This window comes from Artemia sp. Qi Xiang Cuo, chromosome 14, assembly GCF_049724085.1.
Source record: "Artemia sp. Qi Xiang Cuo chromosome 14, ASM4972408v1, whole genome shotgun sequence".
In the NCBI taxonomy this organism is placed as follows: Eukaryota; Metazoa; Arthropoda; class Branchiopoda; order Anostraca; family Artemiidae; genus Artemia; species Artemia sp. Qi Xiang Cuo.
In genome coordinates, this window is record NC_142807.1 from 3,461,057 (window position 1) to 3,483,536 (window position 22,480).

Below are 22,480 nucleotides of genomic sequence, written 5' to 3' on the forward strand. Positions count from 1 at the left end.
TATAATGCAAGCAGATCTCCTGACTCTAGATGAGCTTCAACGGCGTCACAATACACCGTACAAGTACATTCTACTTGCAATCAGTGTTTATAGTCGTTATGCATATGCAATTCCATTGCGATCAAAGAGAGGTGTTGAAGTTGCTCAGGCCATTGAAAGTATTCTCCAACAGGATACGTATAAAAAAATTCAAACGGATCGCGGTAGTGAATTTGTTAATCCCCATGTTGAAACAGTAGTAGAGAAATATAGTACACTGCTCTATCATAGTCACAGTCCTATAAAGGCTGCATTGGCCGAACGATTGATAAGAACTATTCGACTTTTAATTTCAAGATATTGTACATTGAAAAATACATCGGCTTTTATTCGTGATCTTGATAAAGTCATGTTGATTTATAATAATCGACAACAATACCCGGCGTCAGGCCGTAGACCAATGGTGGCTCACCAGTCAAATACTGAGAAACTAGAAACATTAATATAGCAGTGTCCCAATGAATCGTTGGATGTCAAGAAGATGAAAAATAAATTCAATGTTGGTGTTGCCAGCAGCATCCCCAGGTCAGCTACGGTTTTTTGCAAATATTCTTATCTATTTTCAGACTAGCTTTTTCAATTGGCACAAATCCTAGAAACTAGAAAGATAACTAATCGTCTGCGTGATACCAAAGATGAGGAGATTCTCGGTGGGTTTTATGACTATGAACTACAAAAAGTTAAAAATGCCAGTGAAATCTATCAAATTGAAAAGATATTAAAGAGACGTACTCGTGGGCGTAAGAAACAGTTACTTGTTCGATGGCTAGGATACAACTCTGATTTTGATTCTTGGATCGGTGTTGAAGATATTGACAAGGCCCAGTGATTTCTATGTAACTTTCATGTCCAACGTTTCCGATCCTCTCTACAATGACTTGAATACGACAAGTGATTTTTGGACAAAACTCTCACCCGCCGTCAAATTTGACTGTGCATAAGAATTGGCTCTTGTCGACTGTATTCTCAAAAATACCTATGACATCCTGAGAAAGGATCGTAAATATGAAATAAAAATTAGACCCTATGATTGGCCACCACCACCAGGTGATCAAGAACAAATTCAAAAAATCAATTGTATGGATTATCCATATGTTGAATTACCCTACTAGGAGCTCACCTTCATCAATGATTTATGTCATACTATCAATAAAAGAATTTCTGCTCGTAAAAAAGGAACTTTTCATTTCAACTATTCAAAGGAGGAGGGCAAGATCTATATTGTTTCACCCATTGCCAATGAAAAGGTTATTCTCAATGATAACCTAAAGGACGTTCTTGGCTTTAAGCTCAATATAATCAATGGTAGAAGTGCTGAAAACACTAATTTTATTTTTGCTGACTACCCACCTGCCTTCTCCACAGACCGTTGTATATTTCTCTACGCTTCATTTGTGGAAACATCTAGGGTTGGTAATTCAAATGTACCCCTCCTACGAGTTCTTGAACGAAAAACCAACCAAGAACATGTTCACCACTACAATATAAAGCATCTTCAGTATATTCCCGTAAATACTTCCTATTTGAAACTCTGTCAGTTAACACTAAGAACTTAGTTAGGTGATTCTCTAGCAATGTCAAAAGACTTAGCAGTGATTAAATGTCGTGTGCAAACCATTGTCAATGACGACAGTACAATAACCTAAAAAAAAAAATGAACAATAGAAGAATTCCAATTTTCAGTCCCGATATTGACTGTTATGTTGGTGCTTTGAGTCCACGTCAAATAGGGAATGGATTGGACTACTCCAAGGGGCCTACTACAATGTCTGGCTATGGTCTTGGTAGCTGGTTTGCTAGGCTATTTCGTTCTTTACTACCCCTTGCCAGAAAATATCTTGTACCTGCTGCGTCAAATTTTTCTGCCTCTATACTACAGGTCTGGGGTTCGGGCAAGAATTTTAAGGAGAGTGTTAAAGAAAATATCAGATCTTCAGCCAGAGCCGTTGGTGAACAATTAAAATGTCGACAAAATGGAGAGGGATTGAAAAGGATGCGTTCGCGTCATTCACTCATCAGTCTCTACCCAGACAGGAAGCAAAGGACATCAACAAGGACTTTGAGAAATAAAACAACGAAGCCCAATAAGCAGAAAAAGAAAAAGATTGTTAGATCAAAGAAGGATTTCTTCTCTTAAGATGACTTATCTCCCCCACAAGGAATCATATCCATCAATCAGGTCCTCATTGAATTTATTCAATGCTGAAAATGTAGATGTCAGCGTCAAGTATGGCTACTATTAACAATTTCACCCTCAACAACCCCTCTCGGACAATACACACTGTCAAATATTTTCCAATGAAGACTATTTCATTGACTTGTCGTCAGCATTTATGGATCTATATGTTGTGATAAGAAAAAGTTCAGATAATACAACTCCAAATGCTGGCAATGGTCTATCTTTTGGAAACTGCAATCTACACGACCAATTCAAGAAAATTAATGTATTTATTAATGGAACATTGGTGAGCACTAGCAATAATTTATCAAACTGTGCAAGCTACATACAATTTATGATGATGACGCCAAAGGCGTACAAGGAGATGAGAGGACAATCATTGGGCTATGAATATCGAACGGGTGCTGATACTGACGGTGAGTTGACTACTGCAGTGACCCAGGAGTATCATCTAGTTGAAAAATTAAATCATGAGATATTCAATATATCCCAATGGTTACCCCCCAATGTCAATATTGACATAAAGCTACAGATGGCGCCATCGAATTTCATTTTGAGGAAAACACTTCCTGCAGCACCCGATGCAAATGTCATTATCACATCGGCAATTCTCCATGTCCGAAAACAACAAGTTATGAGCTCTGTTGCATTGGCAGTGGAGAAGTTAAGAGCCAATGGTAACAACATTAAACTTCTTGTCCCCCATACAATCACCAATCACCGTCACATTGCCACCGGTTCTCGTAACTATAGCGATTCATCATTTATCAATGGAGAAATCCCATCAAAATTGGCTTTGGCCTTTGTGAAGAATGGCAGTGCCGTTGGATCCTGGACCGAATCCCCCCATGATTTTAATTTTTTCGGTCTATCTAGCCTCGTGTGCAAAGTGAATGGTATTCCACTGTACACTCTATCATTTGACAAAAAATCCTATAGAACTCTGTACGAGTTGACCCTGCAATCCCTAGATCAGGACTCTCAACTTTTTAAAATTGGAAGAACTTCTTCAATGATCTCGGAAAATCTCATAGTTACTGTATTGGCTCTATGAGTTCTATAGGATATAACCATATCACTAACTGAGACTATAAGTTTCTATCGTACATTTGCCAATACTTTGGCAAAGAATCTTACACTTATATCACTGAGTCAATTTGAAACCTACTGGGAAATCAGAGCCAACGGCAGTGTTCTACTAGACCTAGCACCATGAACAGAAACCAAATAATCAACGTATTTACAATAGATCCATACATGTCCCAATACAAGTCCCATTGCATACCTTCGGACTTGATTGAAAAAATTCCAAGTGTTAACAATACCCTAATCAATGTTAATAGCAGTCCATCGACTTTGAAGACCGGTCATTGGCTATGCATCTCTCAAACAGCGAAGAATATTGAATTTTTTTATCCTCTTGGCCTATCGTATAAATTCTACGCTCCATACATCAGCAACTTTATTAAAAGCTGTGGGAAAACTATTATTCAAAATCCACGAAGAGTACAGGATTTAACGACTAAGACATGTGGCTTTCATGCACTACTCTTTTTCATGTTCAGATGTCGTGGCTACACCTACAACCAGTTTCTCGACATCTACGTTGACTTATCTCGATTGAATGACTTTCTAGTGGAGAATATACTTTCAAGTGCATTTAATATTGATTTTAGTGCCCTAAGAATAAAAGGTTCTAAATATGTATGTGAAATTGTTTATTAATAAAAAAATTTATATACATGATAAAATGACTTTTCTACTCTTTAGATTTCATCCACTACTAGGTATTTGTCTACAAGAACTAGTGCTGGTAGATTATCTGAATTCACAGTGTACTGATCCTGATGTACTGCAATGTCAGGGTCACATTTTTTACAGTAGAGTGTGACTTCACTCTTTTCATATCTCTTTGTATAGTCAATGATACTATTCGCATTCATTCTATAGAACTCACATGTTTCAATTTGCTTATTTGAAGCAATTTCACAAACAGTGTCCTCAAGTGTCGAATCACATTCCTTCACAGCCAAATAAAAATCGGTGGGCTTATAATCATAACACCCAGTGTCTTCACAACGATGACGTAGAAACCATATTCTTTTGTTGTTCCAACAGTTCCAACAGAATCGTTGACCCGGTTCCTCCTCCCAGAACAATCTAAAACCACGACGATACCAATCCCGTAGCAATAAACTAAAATCGCGGTTAGGATTCTTTCCAATCATACCGGGATATGTATTCTCCCACTGATTGCATTTATCATAATGACAATTGGAGCATAGGTGACATCTAGGATGAGAGTCACACACCTTTTCAAGACAGGAATTACAACCTTTAATTTGTACAGCATATCCTCTGTGCAATTAACACGGGTTGCATAATCCACACTTTTCATCATACTCCTCAATTATTTTGCAATTCTCACATGATGACCAACTGCCCTGTGTGTACATACATAACGGACATATATGGAACATTTCTTCCTGTTTTAATGCTCTCACTGCCACAATGAAACTGAGCTAGCAAAAAAAAAAATGTCTGAGAGAGAGAGAGAGAGTAAATCATCCTTGAGCACCATCTTTCTCATGAAAAAAAGTCCTAAATTTCTAAACTAATGTTTAAAAGCATATCCACAATATCATTTTGTCGTGTCGTAATCAATATATCAATAAATTGTGTAAATGCATTTGGACCACGATGTAGAAGCTTCATACAATAGTCTAATGACGGAGAATCAGTTTTCATTATATCGACAAGCATTCCTCGAGAAAATATCTTCCCTTGAATAGACAACTCTAGAAAATCATCCTCTAGAATTAAATGTCTTTCCATAAGAACTAGATTCCTCATGATTCGATCTTTCTCGAATCTATCCATTTTTTTAGTCCTAACTCTCTCACAACCAACTTTAGACTAAACAGAATTTATTTTTTCTACTCTAGAAAATATACGCTAGTCTACTATAGAAAAAAAGAAAAAAAATACCATTGATTTAGAAACAGTTTTATTGATCATAATTACAATAATAATATTCAGTGAAGCATTTTGTTCGCATCAATATATTTCGATAGGACATCTAACTTTGACTGAAGTTTATTTATATGGAGAATATTTACTTTTCCAGCAAAACACAGCTGCTCCTCCTGCTTAAACTTGCTTAATGATATCACGTATCTCGCATACATAATGTCCCATTCAAGACATAGTCTACAGCCAGCAGTTATTTCCACAGCTACATTAGGTACTCGTATATCGCTGCTGCTGCTGCTGTCGGTTCCATCATTAATCTCCAATAGTGTAAATGCACCACTCATTTTTTTTTTCACTAATATCCTTGCAAATAAACTATTCTCTTTGAATTCAATTATCTTACTAATATGAATTGTAAAGAAAACTATTCCTTTTATTCAAATACTAATCACCAATCAAGTTATACTCGCTCCTCTTGGCAAAGGTGTAATGACCTGTAGAATAGGACTACCAGAAAAACCTGTTTGTTACGGGCGCGTACGCAAAGTATATACCTTCAAGCAAATTCTATATGATATTTCAAATTACTATAGCTTCTATAGAAATGGTACCTCTTTGCAAATGACCCTGGTAACCCCAATTCGTTGAAAACTTACACACATATCCATGCCTCAGGCGTAAGTTTGAATGTAAGTTTCAAATATATAGATGCCTTACTACTTACATGGATGACGTAATTTCACTTTGGAATTATGGGGAAACTGAACTTCGGGGTTTCCTAGATCATCTTAATACTTATGATAGACATTTGCAGTTTACCCTAGAAATTGAATTTGAAAATAAACTACCATTTTTAGATGTGCTAATTATCCGTAATGCTAATAATTTTGACTTCACTATCTATAGAAAACCAACACAAAACAATAGATATCTTCACTTTAATTCAAATCACCCCCAACAAGTTAAAAGAGCAGTTGTAACTTCTCTCATTGACCGTGCCCTGAACATATACACCGATTCATACATAAAAGCAGAAATAAATTTTATCAGAGATATTCTTTTCGGCAACGGATACCCCATTCCTTTTGTCAATAATACGGTTAACCATAGACTAAAAAGACATTTTCGTAAAATCAATGATATTTCACAATGTGAGGCTCCGGAAAAACCCTCTAATATAATCTATCTTCCGTACATCCCAAGAATCACCACAAAAATAAAAATATTTGCACAAAAAACAATCTTTATTTAGTTTTCACCAATAATTTTAAAATCACAAATTTCTTAAACTCTGGTAAAGATAAAACACCAGTTACTCGCCAAAGAGGGGTTTATCAAATACCATGCGATTGTGGCAATTACTACGTTGGCAAAACTCATCAGAATCTAGAAAAACAGATACTCCAGTATAAAGAAGACATAGACAAAGCGTTAATTGCTAATAATTCTAATAAACCCTTTGATTCTGCTTTAGCTATCCATATATTTGATAATGCCAGCCACAAAATACTTTTTGAAAAATCTTCTCTCATTAGTAGTGATTTGGGGATAAAACAGGTGGTCCGGGAATCAATCGAAATTAGGTTCAAAATAAATAAAAATATTTCCTTAAATAGAGACTTAGGAGAATACTCACTGAATTCTTTATACTCAAATTTAATTAAAAATGATTTAAAAAAATGTTTTATTAAGCCAATTGACATTAGTATTGAACCCGTTACAAAAAGGCCTTTAAGACTAGCTTCTAAAAAAACAAGATTGGCTTTGAAAACTTGCAGTTAATAATTTCATTTTATTTTGTTTGAATGACTTCATCTTCTCCTGTCATTTTATTTATCAGTCCTGGTTGAACTTCGTTGAAGTAAGGATACTAGGGCTGTTTTAACGGTTTTTTAAAAGCATTTTTAGTTTATACTTCGTATTTTAATGTAAGTTTGTTTTTATATATATTTTTTCTTTAATGTTGTGCTGAAGACGGCCCTTGGACATAGGGCCGAAATATTCACCGATTTAAATTGCACTGTCTTGAAAAAATTTCCCTATTGTTTATAAGTTATATTTGTTTGACAACAAATGACCAACTCAAAATTTCTATCAGATGTATTTCAGAAAAATACGAGGTGCGGGGGTATCCACCTTCCAATCACTTTGAATCTTAAAAAGAGTACTAGAACTTCTGATTACCAGTTCAATGAGCCCCCTCCGAAGTTTATACGACCACCCTTCCTATAAAAACTTTATATACCCCTGAGGCATAACTGACAGCACTTGCCCTGAGGGCTGGGGGCGGGGGGGGGGTTGTCATCCTCAAACAGAATTTCCGGACCATTTAACTACCCTGAACAAAACGGTTATCTCAAATTTTGATTAGATGTGTTTGGGGAATGGTGGGCATGGTAGGGGGGTAGTTGCCCTCTAGTCACTTTCAACTATTAATAACGGCACTAGCCCCTTCGATTTCCAATCTAATGAGCCTTTTTAGAAGTTTTTACGACAAAAAAATGGCCATCTCAAAATTTCTATTAACCTAGATGCATTTCAGGAAAATGCGAGGTGTGTGGGGGGGGGTATCCACTCTCTGATCACTTTGAATCTCCAAAAGGGTACTAGAACTCCTAATATCCAGTCCAATGAGCCCCCTCTGAAGTTTATACGACTACCCTTTCTATAAAAACTTCATATGCCCCCAGGGCATAACTTACAACCCGTGTCATGAGGGCTATGAGGGGGGGGTGTCATCCTCAGAGACATAATTTCCGGGACTTTTAACTACGCTGAACAAAATGGTTATCTCACATTTTGATTAGATGTGTTTGGGGATATGGTGGGCGTGGTAGGGGGGTTAATTGCCCTCTAGTCACTTTCGTCTATTAGAAACGGCACTAGCCCTGTCAACTTCCGATCGAAGGAGCAATTTTAGAAGTTTCTACGACAACTTCTTCGATACGAAGTGCCCTGGTCCAAAAAAAAATAAAATTGATAAATAATACATTGTGCCCTCATCCCTCTTTACTTAGGTAGCGGTATTACGCGGCCTACGATACAAGGTAAATATGTTAAAGTGATTAGTGCTGCGTACAAGAATAAGATTGCTGCGGTTAAGGAAGGAAATGAGGTTAGTAGCTGGTTTCGTATTAAATTAGAAGTTCAGCAGGGTTGCATTGTATCCCCATTGATATGGATAATTTTGATGGGCTTTGTCCTAAGGAGCACAGAAAGGCAGCAGGAGAACACGGAATCAATTGGGGAAGTAAGCACTCCAAGACTTAGATTATGCTGATGATTTAAGCATCCTAGGTGAAAATTTTAGCAAAATGAATAAAGTTTTGGAGGTTATGCGAGTTGAGTTTGCAAGAATAGGTTTGAAAATTAATGTCAAGAAAACCAAGTCACTAAGACTAGGGATAAGTGAGGGTGACGAGGTGATGTTGGGTAAAGAGAAGAACAATTAAACGGACAGCTTCACTTATCTAGGTAGTATTATTAGTAAAGTCGATGAAGATGTAAAAATTAGAATTGCAAATGCCCAGGGTGTTTTTTCCACAGTTAAAAAAAGTTTAGAAGAATAGGAAGATAACTCTACAAACCCAAATATTTAAGCTATGGTGATGGCAGTAGTCAAGTATGGCTCTGAAGCTTGGGTGCTCCGAAAAATGGAGAAGGAGTTGCTAGCCGTTTTCCAGAGAATTGAGCCTACGGATTGTTTTAGGTACCTGACTGAGTGACCGTTTCTCAAATAGTAGGCTCTACAAAAATATTGTTCAATCCCGCTTTCTAGGGCTATAATAAGAGAGAGGATGATATGCCTAGGACACGTTCTTCAGATGAAGGACGACAGATTGCCAATCATACTCCTTGTCGGCCAACTGTTTAGGACCAAACAAAAAGCAGGTCATCCCGAAATGGGGAGGGAAGAAGATGTTGTAAGGAAAGAATTAAGAGAAATGAGAACACATTTAGACGACATGAAGAGGGGGGCTTTGAATAGATTTGGATAGAGGAAGAATATACGTAGCTGTGTTAGCCTCAGGCAGCTTGATGTTGGATTGAGTTTTCATTGATGGACTTCGTCCTAAGGAACACGACAAAGGCTATGGGACAGCAGGGATTCATATGGGCAAGTAAAACTCTCCTGGACTTAGATTTTTTTGATGATTTGAGTGTCCTAGAAGCAAATATTAGTAAAGTGAAAAAATTTTTGGTGGTTAAGAGCGTTCAGGGTGCAAAACCAGGTTTGAATTTAATGTTGAGAAGACGAAGTAGCTATGACTGGAATACCTCTCTGATTTTTGGTAACGAAAACACCGATCAAGTGGATAGCTTCATGTGCCTCGGTAGTATTAACAGTAAGATGGTGAACGTAGTAAAGATGTTTAAAGTAGAATAGCTAAGGCCCAGGTTGTTTTTTCTCACAGTAGAAAAAGTTTGCAATAATAGGAAGAAACGTGTACGCACAAACTACTACTACTAAGAACTCACCGCAGCACCAAGCCGCCTGAGGCCAAAACAGTTACGCACGCTCCTCCTCCACCCCAATCTATTCAAAGCCTCCCTTTTTACACCCGCCCACGAAATTCCCATTTCCTTTCAATCTGTCTTTATGACGTCCTCCCACCCCAGACGGGAACGACCTGCTTTCCGTTTAGCCCTAGATGGCTCGACGAAAAGAACAAACTTCGGCAATCTGTCATCCATCATTCACACAACGTGCCCTAGCCACCTCAACCTTTCTTTCATTATAGCCGTAGAGAGCGGTATTGAACCACATTTTTCGTAGAGCCTATTGTTTGAAATACGGTCAGTCAGCCGGGTACCGTGAACAATCCTTAAGCAATTTCTCTGGAAAACATCTAGCAAATTTTCATCCGCTTTTCGGAGCGTCCATGCTTCAGAGCCATATTTGACCACTGTCATCACTGTAGCTTCTAATATTCTAATCTTGGTTTGCAGACTTATTTTCCTATTCTTCCAGACTTTTTTTTAACTGTGAAAAAACAAACCTGAGCCTTTGCTATTCTATTTTTAACATCTTCACTGCTCCCACCATCTTTACTAATAATACTACCAAGGTAAGTGAAGCTGCCCACCTGATCAATCTTTTCATTACTCAACGTCACGTTTTCTTCTTCACTTATTCTTAGCCTTAGTGACTTAGTCTTCCTAACATTAATTTTTAAACCAATTCTAGCACCCTGAACACGCAAAACCTCTAAAACTTCATTCATTTTGCTCACACCTTCTTCTAGGATGCTTAAATCATCAGCATAATCCAAGTCCATCCCCATTTTCATCCCCATTTGATTCCGTGGTCTCCCATTGCCTTTCCTGTGCTCCTTAAAACAAAGTCCATCAAAATAATCCATATAAAGGGGGATAGAACACAACCCTGCTTAACTCCTGAACCAGCATACAAAACCAGCTGCTAACCTCATTTCCTACCTTAACCGAAGCAATGTTATTCTCGTACTTAGCACTAATCTCTTTACTTTATTTATCTTGTGTTCCATACAAGGATAAAACCTTTCCTAAAGCTCTTCTATCAACAGACTCGAACGCTTGCTTATAATCTGTACAACTGAGAATCCAAGGTGTTTTATAACTCAGGCATTTTTCAATTTCAATAACTAACCTAAGACTAAAAATTTTGTCGACACATCCTCAATCTTTTCTTAAACCGCACTGCTCTCCTCTTAAAACATTGTCTACGGCATCTCTCAGTCTAAAAAGTATCATATTACTAAGTAATTTACTACCTACAGAGACCAGACTAATACCTCGATAATTACCACACTCACTTCTATCACCTTTCTTATTAAGTGGCTTAATTAAGGTTTTCCTAAAATCGTTAGGTACTTCCCCTTTTTCAAAAATCATATTCATAATCTTCAGTAACTTATTTCTAACCTCAGAGCCACCATATTTAAAAAACTCATTTACCACCCTATCAGCACCTGGAGCCTTATTATTCTTTAATGCTTTTAGTACTGTTGCTAATTCCTCCTCACAAAACAAATCTTCCTTCACATCCAAGGTATCACAAACTTTTTTATTTTCCTCTATGTTTTTTCCTGCAACTCTATCTCGGTTAAGCAAGTTCTCAAAATGTTCGGCCCATCTCTCTTTAGTTTCTTCCTTATCGCTTATTGCGACCTCATTCCTATCTTTAACTGGGCCAATTCCGGATTGACTACTCCCTCTCAATTTGTTAGCGTGCCAGTACAATATTTTACTATTATGTCGTCTAGCTGCATCTTCCAGATCCTCGGCAATTTTATCCATGGCCTCCACTTCACACCTCCTTAGTTCATATTTTAATGCTTTCTCTAATTTCTTTACATTCCTTTTGTTTTCATATGATTTATAACTCAGATAATTCTTGTTCAAGTCCCTTCTCTTCTCTATTAAACATAAAGCTTTTTCACTAATACTCTTAGCTGCAGTTCTAGCTTTCTTCCCTAATACACCTTCTGCAACTTCACAAACTATTTTTCTAAAATTATTCCAACCATCTTCCACATTATCAAATTTTAAACTCTGAAGTTTAGTATTCAACTGTTCCTGGAAATTTTCTCTCAAATTCTCATCCTGGAGTCTACCAACATCATAACTTCCCGGAAGGTAGTTACCATTCCGAAATTTAAGCTTTAAATTAATCCTTGACACTATTAGATGGCGATCTTTACTTTTAACATCGATTACGGCTCTTCTATGTAACGTGATATCCTATAATGATCCTTCCAGTCTTTGTTTTACAATAAAGTGATCCATTAGGTTTCCTGTCTTGCCATCACGTGAATATCATGTTAGCTTATGGGTTATTTTTTGAGCAAACACCGTATTGGTTATAACTAGATTGTTATACCTACAAAATTGTAAAAGTCTGTATCCATTACTGTTTTCTTTTCCTACACCAAATTTACCTAGGCTGGGATACCATCTATCCCTATTTCTACCCACCTGGGCGTTAAAATCTCCCAGTAATATCATCATATTTCTACCTGGGACCCTGTCTATTTTCACCTGTAACTGTAAGTAAAATTGATCCGAGTCACTAGTATCTCCGTCAGTCGGTTCTACAGGGGCGTATACTACTATAACTGAAACCCTGAACTTTCTAGTCATAAAATGAGCAATTAGTATTCTATTATTAATACCTTCCCAGCCTTAACAAGACTTAGCGGCTTCACTTTTCATTATGAGCCCTACTCCCTGGCTATATAACCGCATCCTTCCCGCCCGAGTAAGCAAATTCTCTTTCGACTACTTTTAGGCTTCATACTCCTGGGATATGAGTTTCTGATATTTCTAATAAATCCAGTTCGAATCGTCTGAATTCTTCAGTCAAAATGTCGATACGATAGTAATTTTTTAATGTCGTAACATTCCAAGTTCCAATTTTCATGTTCTTTAAATCATTAAAAATTTTTTCGCCTCAGGAAAAGCAATGATCCCGGATACCAGTGCAGGACGGGGATCACATATTTTCTCAAGTCTACACCGAAGTACAAAAGCCGGCTTAGGACTGGACAGCAAGATGTCCCTGGGACCTCCATGAATGGAGGCTTTGTGCAATCCTGGGCCCATCTTGGTCACAACATGGTTTTCAGCACTTGGCGATGCTCTTCTATCTACAAGAGTCGAAATCCTGCAAAGACAGTCTCAAGTCTATTACCTCAGACTCATTATATATTCATGCCTACAAATATTATGCTACTACGGGGAGGCAACCCATAATAGATAAATTAGCTAGGATGAGGTTTTTCAGCCAAAAGACGCCCATTAAAACGTAACAAGCCCTGAAGAATTGTCCATTAGTCAGAATCCCGTGCGAATGCTGTGTCGTTTACTAGGCTATAATTTCCTCGAGGGGCGCCACTCCTCAAGTGGGAATAGAGTTGACCACAAGGTCCCCAGTCTTGAAGGGACCCCGAAAGGGTCGAGGCAGCCATTTGCAGAGGCCGTTGTCCATAGATCCGGATCTTACGCCTTGCCAAAGTTGTCCTCCTATAGAGGATCCTCCCGCGATGGTGTTCTGCGTCACCATGAAATTTTACCCATTACTGGGATAAGTTTTGCAACTAATGGGATTTGTGGATACACCATTGGGCCCTGTTAAGTGTACATTTGAGGGGCCTTCTTTTTCCTCCTTCTGTATTTATTAACCTGGGCGAGGGTGCCCCACTTTCTATTATGGATCCTCAGGGGCAAGATCCCCCCTTGGTCCGTGCCTCCTATGGAGGTACCCTACATATCTGTAGAGCGTTCCCCTATCGCCACCTGGGGACACGCTGAATGGCCTGGGGGAGGCCAGGAACATAAAAATGAAATTAATTAAAAATATTATGTTTCCTTTAAACATGGAAAATGGTATAGTCTTCTGTATGACTTTTTAAACATCAAATTATTATAGAGAAGTATGAACAAAGTTATACAGAAGACTTTTTGATATATATGTGTATATGTACAATACAAAATATACGTTTTGAAAATAATGCTTATACAAATTTAAGGCCCTTGTAATTGAACATTCGTTATTGAAGGATTGGGACAGAAACTCCATCTTTAGCGTAAGGAGTGGAGGGTTAAGAAAAGAAAGCCCCCCCCTTCCCCTTCATATATGGAATACTAATTTGATGGTTTGAATGAGTCTTCTGTCATTTTAGTTGCCTCTCTATTTTATCATCAATCAAACAGTTCGTGGTAACGAACTGTAAGTAAGGAGCGACCCGGCTCAATGGTAACCGAAACTGTAGAAAACAGAATTTTGATACCAATAAATACATCAAAAGAATCAGATTTTAATGCTAATTTCAAATATATAAGTTTCATCAAATTTAGTCCTACCTATCAAAAGTTACGTGCCTAAGAAAATTTGGATGATTTTCCAAAAAAGAGGAAAAGACCCCCTAAAAGTTATAGAACCTTAATGAAAATCACACCATCATATTCAGCGTATCAGCGAACCCTAATGTAGAGGTTTCAAGCTCCTATATACAAAAATGTAGAATTTTGAATTTTTTGCCAGAAGAAAGATCACGGATGCATGTTTTTTTTTTTTTTTTTTTTTTTCAGGGGTGTTCGTATCGACCCAGTGGTCCTAGAATATCGTGGGAGGGCTCATTTCAACAGAAATTAAAAGTTCTAGTGCCCCTTTTAAGTGACCAAAAAAAATGGAGGGCAACTAGGCCCCCTCCCACGCCCATTTTTTTCTCAAAGTCACCCGATCAAAATTATGAGATAGCCATTTTGTTCAACAGGGTCGAAAATGTGATAACTATGTCTTTTATGACGACTTAATCCCCCGAAGTCACCGGGGGGAGGGCTGAAAGTTATGAACTTTACCCAATGTTAACATATAGTATTGGTTATTGGGAAATATACAGACGTTTTCAGGGGGGATTTTTCTGGTAGTGGGGGGGGCAACTAGGACCTCCAATTGAAGTAACCAACATATCTGTAGAAAGGTCCCCAATCGCCACCAAGGGGCACGCTGAATGGCCGGGGGGAGGTCAGGAACATAAAAATGAAATTAATTAAAAATATTATGTTTCCTTTAAACATGGAAAATGGTATAGTCTTCTGTATGACTTTTTAAACATCAAATTATTATAGAGAAGCATGAACAGTGATACAGAAGACTTTTTGATATATATGTGTATATGTACAATACAAAATATACGTTTTGAAAATAATTCTTATACAAATTTAAGGCCCTTGTAATTGAACATTCGTTATTGAAGGATTGGGACAGAAACTCCAACTTTAGCGTAAGGAGTGGAGGGTTAAGAAAAGAACGCCCCCCCCGTCCCCTTCGTATATGGAATATTAATTTGATGGTTTGAATGAGTCTTCTGTCATTTTAGTTGCCTCTATATTTTATCATCAATCAAACAGTTCGTGGTAACGAACTGTAAGTAAGGAGCGACCCGGCTCAATGGTAACCGAAACTGTAAAAAACGGAATTTTGATGCCAATAGATACATCAAAAGAATCAGATTTTAATGCTGATCTAAAATATATAAGTTTTATCAAGTTTAGTCCTACCTATCAAAAGTTACGCGCCTAAGAAAATTTGGATGATTTTCCAAAAAAGAGGAAAAGACCCCCTAAAAGTTATAGAACCTTAATCAAAATCACACCATCATATTCAGCGTATCAGCGAACTCTAATGCAGAGGTTTCAAGCTCCTATCTACAAAAATGTGGAATTTTGAATTTTTTGCCACAAGAAAGATCACGGATGCGTTTTTTTTTTTTTTTTTTTTTTTTTTTTCAGGGGTGATCGTATCGACCCAGTGGTCCTAGAATATCTTGGGAGGGCTCATTTCAACAGAAATTAAAAGTTCTAGTGCCCCTTTTAAGTGACCAAAAAAAATGGAGGGCAACTAGGCCCCCTCCCACGCCCATTTTTTTCTCAAAGTCACCCGATCAAAATTTTGAGATAGCGATTTTGTTCAACAGGGTCGAAAATATAATAACTATGTCTTTTATGATGACTTAATCCCCCGAAGTCGCCGGGGGGAGGGCTGAAAGTTATGAATTTTACCCGATGTTACCAGATAGTATTGGCTATTGGGAAATATACAGACGTTTTCAGGGGGGATTTTTCTGGTAGTGGGGGGGGCAACTAGTGCCTCCTATTGAAGTACCCTACATATCTGTAGAACGGTCCCCTATCGCCACCTAGGGGCACGCTGAATGGCCGGGGGGAGGTCAGGAACATAAAAATGAAATTAATTAAAAATATTATGTTTCCTTTAAACATGGAAAATGGTATAGTCTTCTGTATGACTTTTTAAACATCAAATTATTATAGAGAAGCATGAACAGTGATACAGAAGACTTTTTGATATATATGTGTATATGTACAATACAAAATATACGTTTTGAAAATAATTCTTATACAAATTTAAGGCCCTTGTAATTGAACATTCGTTATTGAAGGATTGGGACAGAAACTCCAACTTTAGCGTAAGGAGTGGAGGGTTAAGAAAAGAAAGCCCCCCCCCTTCCCCTTCGTATATGGAATATTAATTTGATGGTTTGAATGAGTCTTCTGTCATTTTAGTTGCCTCTCTATTTCATCATCAATCAAACAGTTCGTGGTAACGAACTGTAAGTAAGGAGCGACCCGGTTCAATGGTAACCGAAACTGTAAAAAACTGAATTTTGATACCAATAGATACATCAAGAGAATCGGATTTTAATGCTGATTTCAAATATATAAGTTTCGTCAAATTTAGTTCTACTTATCAAAAGTTACGGGCCTAAGAAAATTTGGATGATTTTCCAAAAAAGAGGAAAAGACCCCCTAAAAGTTATAGAACCTTAATGAAAATCACACCATCATATTCAGCGTATCAGCGAACTCTATTGCAGAGGTTTCAAGCTCCTATCTACAAAAATGTAGAATTTTGAATTTTTTGCCAGAAGAAAGATCACGGATGCGTGTTTTTTTTTTTTTTTTTTTTTTTTTTTTTTTTTTTTTTTTCAGGGGTGATCGTATAGACCCAGTGGTCCTAGAATATCTTGGGAGGGCTCATTTCAACAGAAATTAAAATTTCTAGTGCCCTTTTTAAGGGATCATAAAAAATGGTGGGCAACTAGGCCCCCTCCCACGCTCATTTTTTTCTCAAAGTCACACGATCAAAATTTTGAGCTAGCGATTTTGTTCAGCTGGGTAAAAAATGGGATAACTATGTCCTTTAGGATTACTTAATCCCCCGAATTTGCCGGGGGGAGGGCTGAAAGTTATGAACTTTACCCAATGTTATTTACATATAGTATTGGCTATTGGGAAATATACAGACATTTTTAGGGGGTATTTTTCTGGTAGTGGGGGGGGGAGTGGGTCGGGGGTTATGTGGGAGGATCTTTCCATGAAGGAAGTTTTCATGGGGGAAGGGACATTGCTATGAAGAGGGCGCCGGATTTCCCAGCATTATTTAAAAAAAGATCAGAAATTATAGATATAAAAAAAAACAAGTTTTTCAACTGAAAGTAAGGAGCAACATCAAAACTTAAAACGACAGAAAACATTACGTATATGATTGGGTTCACCTCCTAGTCAATACCTCGCTCTTTAAGCCAAAGATTATTTAGTACTTTCATAAGAGCTGTTTATTATAATTAACGGCATTTGTGATTAAGGGGTCATTTTTAGAGAATTAGAACAAAATTCAAACTTTTGCTTAAAGAGCGTGGTATTGACTAAGGGGAGAACCCCCTCATATACTTAATAACATATACGTAATAAAAAAAAAATAAAAAAAACAAGCGATACGGCTCAATAGCAATCGAAACTTTTAAAAACGGAATTTTGATGTCAATAAATGTATCAAACGAATGGGCTTATACTACTAATTCTAAATATATAAATTTTATTTAGTTTAGTATTACTCATCAAAGGCTATGAGCCTGAGAAAATTTACCTGATTTTTTAAAGAGGGGGGAAACATCCCCAACAAGTGAAAGAATTTTAATGAAAATCACACCGTCAGATTTAGCCTATCAGAAAACCCTATTACATAGGTTTCAAGCTCATATCTGGAAAAATCTGCAACTTTTTAATTTCTGCCAGAAGAAAAATATACGAATATAGAAGTTTTTACGTAAGTTAATTTGTAAATTACGTCAGAACCAAATTTAGAGACAGCCATTTAGCAAGGGAAAACTAAAATTTTTATGCAAATTTTGTTTACTTATTCAATGACGGTGAGCCAAAATAAAAGCTGCATTAACTAAAAAAGGATCAGAAATTAAATAAAAAAAAAGTCTTTTAAACTGAAAGTATGGAGCGACATTAAAACTTAAAACAAACAGAAATTATTCCGTATATGAAAGGGGCTGTCCCCAACTCAACGCCTCACTCTCTACGCTAAAGTTTGACTTTCTCACAACTCTATTTTTGTTAAACAATATAAAACTTTAGCGTAAAGACCGAGGCGTTGAGGAGGGGACAGCCCCTTTCATATACGGAATAATTTCTGTTCGTTTTAAGTTTTAATGTCGCTCCTTACTTTCAATCTAAAAAACTTGTTTTTTTTTTATTTAATAACCTTAAAGTTCCACTGGGGCTTATGCAGCTGAGCCTTTTAGACGAATCGGATTCACCCTATTTGGTGGCTCCGACGCCGCTTCCCTCTAAAAAAAAAATCACAAGCTCCCATTGCCTCCACCTCCTCTAACACTAATAATTCAGACTCCACCTTGTTCATCAGTACTCCTTCTCCCAAATTTGTTTAATCTATTCCCCAAGCCGTTTCTGAGGCAACACAAATTATCTATTTTGATAAAATTAGTAAACAATGTTTCTCAATGGTTTACATCGCTATTTCACTAGGAATAAATTTTTTAAGTTCAACGGTGATTTATAGTACCAAACTGATAAACAGATTAGACTCCAGAGCGTTTATACCCTTCCCTTCTGACCCCCTCCTCCCTAAAAAATCAAGATTCGAAGTCCACTAACCCCCCTACAATCCCTGCACGTTTCTGCTTAATCCCCAAAGAAATCTCCTGGATATTTAAGACACGCCGTTTTGAAGACTTGCTAAAATAAAATGTTTTTCATTACCTCGCTACTTCACCATGAATAGATATCATAGGTTCTAAAGAATCATATAGTGCAAATATTCGAGGAGGATTGGAGAGCATTTTAACCCCCTTTCCTCCCTAGGGCCAAAATTTCAGGCCCACTTGGCCCCCTACTGTGCATAAGAGTATTAAATAGATATCCAATCCCTTTCCATGATCTTAAAAGCAGATAGACTATCTTAATAATCATAATACATAGTTTCCAGGTTTCTCAAGTTAAATTTAAGGTGCAAATTCCTTTCCCGAAAAATCAACGTAAGCGTCAATTTTATCTGCCCCAACATTCCAAAGATATTGCAAATATGCTATTTTGATGAACTGGCAACATTTTACCTCGCTGATGAACCTTGAATAGATTAACACATAGTGACTTGTTAAACTTAAGACACATAGTGACTTGTTAAACTGCATATCCTACAATACAAAATTTGAATTTCTCGCACCGATCCTCCTTCTCCAAGAGTATTTAGAAGTTTCAACTCCACCCTTTCAACCGTACTCGAAATAAAGTAAAATTTTTATTCTGATGACCAGGACACATTCAATGTCTTTTATTTAGGTTTAAACTCTCCCCCAAGTCATAGTTCAACGTTCACTTGTATTCCCTTCAATATTACTGACAATTTCAACTTGATACCCAAAGCCCTTTGGAAGTTTCAGAGAAGACAGTGGTCGAGAAGGGCTCTAAAACATGGGCACTTGACAAATGGATAAGGATTTGTTAGATGTTTTCCAGAAAAACTGTCTACGGATTCTTTTGATAACCGGCATACTAACCGTATTTTAAACAATAAGCTGTACAAAAAATGTGGTTCTATCTTATTTTCTAGGGCTATAATGAGAGAAAGGTCGAAACGGTTAGGACAAATTCTGCTGATAAAAAATTATGAAAGATCGTTCTTTTTAAACAGCCATCTAGGGCTAAACAAAAATCAGATCGTCCCTGAAAGGGATAGGAGGAGGTCGTAAGGAAGAGTTCAAGTGAAATTGGAACTTCTAGAGGATGTCGAGAGGAAGGCTTCAAAGAGATTGGGATGGAGCAGGAGCGTGTGTAGCTGTGTTGGCCTCAGGTGGTTTCGTGCTGCAGAGTGTTGTTAGTAACAGCAGTAGTTTCTATTATGCAACTTACTTTTTTCTGACTATTTAACAGCTTCCATTGTGACTTATCATTTATAAACGCTTTTTGAGACACTTTACCCCTCTAAATCTACACGAACACATTATAGCAATTGGTACAATGTTTAAAAATATTAAAGCTCCAGTTATGGTAGGAAGTCAGGCTAATAGTTGGATAAACGAGCTATCCAGAGATAAAATGGACTGCCACAAAAGTGTGTTCATACCACCTTACTTAACTTCCACTGCCCAATACCCCTCCTCCTTCCAACAACTATTAAGTCCTGAGCACACCTAAATATGCTTCAAATTTTAACTAATATGATTAACTTTCTACACAGTTTAAAATGGTAATTGTTTTAACGCAGAGCAATATATCAGTGTCATATACATGAAATGCGCAAGATATCAGAAACATACCTTCGTTACTGCTAGTATCTGGCACCAGTTTCAGAGGATCAGAATAATTTTCAATTTTTATAAATATTCTCGACAAAGTAGCAAATCGATTTTCTTCCTCCGTCGGGGATAAACTAGCAATTGCACTCTCAACGTGCTCTTCATTATCAACTGGAAGTGTTTCTTCAACTTCTGTAAGAAAATTATAAATAAATTCACAATTAAAACCACAGGGCAAATTAAGTTTGCCCCAGCTGAAAATTAAAGACGTTGAAATTAAAGCCCGACCGATATATCGGCCAACCAATATTATTGGGCCGGTATGAGGGTCTGTGTCATTAAAGAATATCAGAAAAGAATTATCGGTTATATATATATATATATATATATATATATATATATATATATATATATATATATATATATATATATATATATATATATACTATATATATATACATATATACATATACATATATATACATATATATATATATATATATATATATATATATATATATATATATATATATATATATGTATATATATATATATATATATATATATATATATATATATATATATATATATATATATATATATATATATATATATATATATATATATATATATATATATATATATATATATATATATATATATGCGCAACTTGTCCAGAAGATGGCACCAGATTCCCTCAGGTAATTTTGCTTGTTCTGTGAGGGGGGGGGGGGGGTTGGAGCCACCAGCTAAGTGTGACCATGATGGAGAGAGCAGCAGAGATGAGTCAAAGCAGATTTATTGTCAATATTAGTCAATGCACACCTGGTGCACAGAAGACAAAATATACAGTATCGACAAAGGCTATACTCTCCATTAAAAATATGTGACACAGATTTAAAACCATACAAGATTCATACTCCGCCTTCGCGCACGCGCGATGTAAAGATCACGATAAGCATATGGAAAAACCGGTTTTTTTTGTCTTTTTGATTCATGACTCAATTAGCAGACAAAATCAAACCGTACTCTAATCAAAAAAAAAAGGCGAAATTTTTTCTTTGTAAGAAGAACAATTAGTAAAAGGTAACTTCTACAAGTCCTTCTTTCCAAGAGGGAAGGAAGTAAAGTAAATGCTTTCCTGAGACGAATAAAACATGTGTCTCTAAACAATAAATAGGTAGATCAGATAATTTTATGTTTATTCACAGATAGTTATTTTTGAAAATTATCACATTAAAAAAAAATCCAAAACTCATAACATAATATTTATACTGTGGTTGAAAGGAATCACGCTCGGCTAATCAAGCCAGGTTTGCAACAGTTCTCCACTACTAGACACTTTTTTTTTTATTGGATAAAAATGGGCTGTGGGATAAAAATTTAATTCCAGTCAAGACAGATACGAATCTTGACAATTACCTGAGAGGCAGGGTTGCCACTGCTGCTGATTTATCACTAGATCTGGTGAGTTTTCACCCTCTTTTTGATTTTTTAAATTCTTGAAGATTCAAAGTAGGTCTTGGGAATTCATTCCATGGTCACGATATGACACATTAGGCCTGTTTTTTCACTCATCAATGTGCTAAGATATTACATCTTTTGTCAGAAAACGCTTAAAAGTGAAATCTTTGAACAAAGATCTTATATCTTTGGTAATTTTTGTGCAAACGTCTTTCATCATTCTGCTCTGATCAGCAGTCTGAGAACAATGTTGAGTGGATCATCAAAGTTCTCTCATCATTGTTCTATATGGTAAAACAGTGGCGGTCTTCACACTTTTTCCTAACATCAGTGAGCTGTAAGATCTTAGAACAAAGATGAGTTAAAAAACGATAATCTTTGCAGAAAGATGTAAGATCTTAGATGTAAGATCTTAGTGCTAAAAAACGGGCCTATTAATTAATTGAACTAGCAACGACAAATTTAGCACAAGGGGGGGGGGCAATTCTGCCAGGCATATTTCGTGAAGTTGTGGGTTCGCAAAATTACTGCCGTTAAAAATTTAATGATAAAATCTGTTTCTGTTGGCTGGTAGAATTACGTGCTCTCTGGCTCTTTCGTTTTTTGTCAAGATGCTTCTTTTGTATGATACCTCCAAACCACAGTATTTGGACAATTGACCAGAGCAGGGGTCTTGTCAAAAGAATCAGGGGAAGAAGATTTATCACTGCTTGAC

At 36.8% G+C, this 22,480-nt stretch overlaps 1 protein-coding gene across 1 annotated transcript in view; it reads right to left on the reverse strand.

Annotated features, from left to right (window-relative positions):
- The window catches only part of LOC148944048 (uncharacterized), a 42,918-nt gene that overhangs the window by 14,419 nt on the left and 6,019 nt on the right, over window positions 1-22,480 (reverse strand). The window contains exon 3 of the mRNA XM_089100426.1: window positions 20,323-20,493. Within this exon, the coding sequence (XP_088956552.1) occupies window positions 20,323-20,493 (171 nt within the window). The remainder of the gene's footprint in view (window positions 1-20,322; window positions 20,494-22,480) is intronic.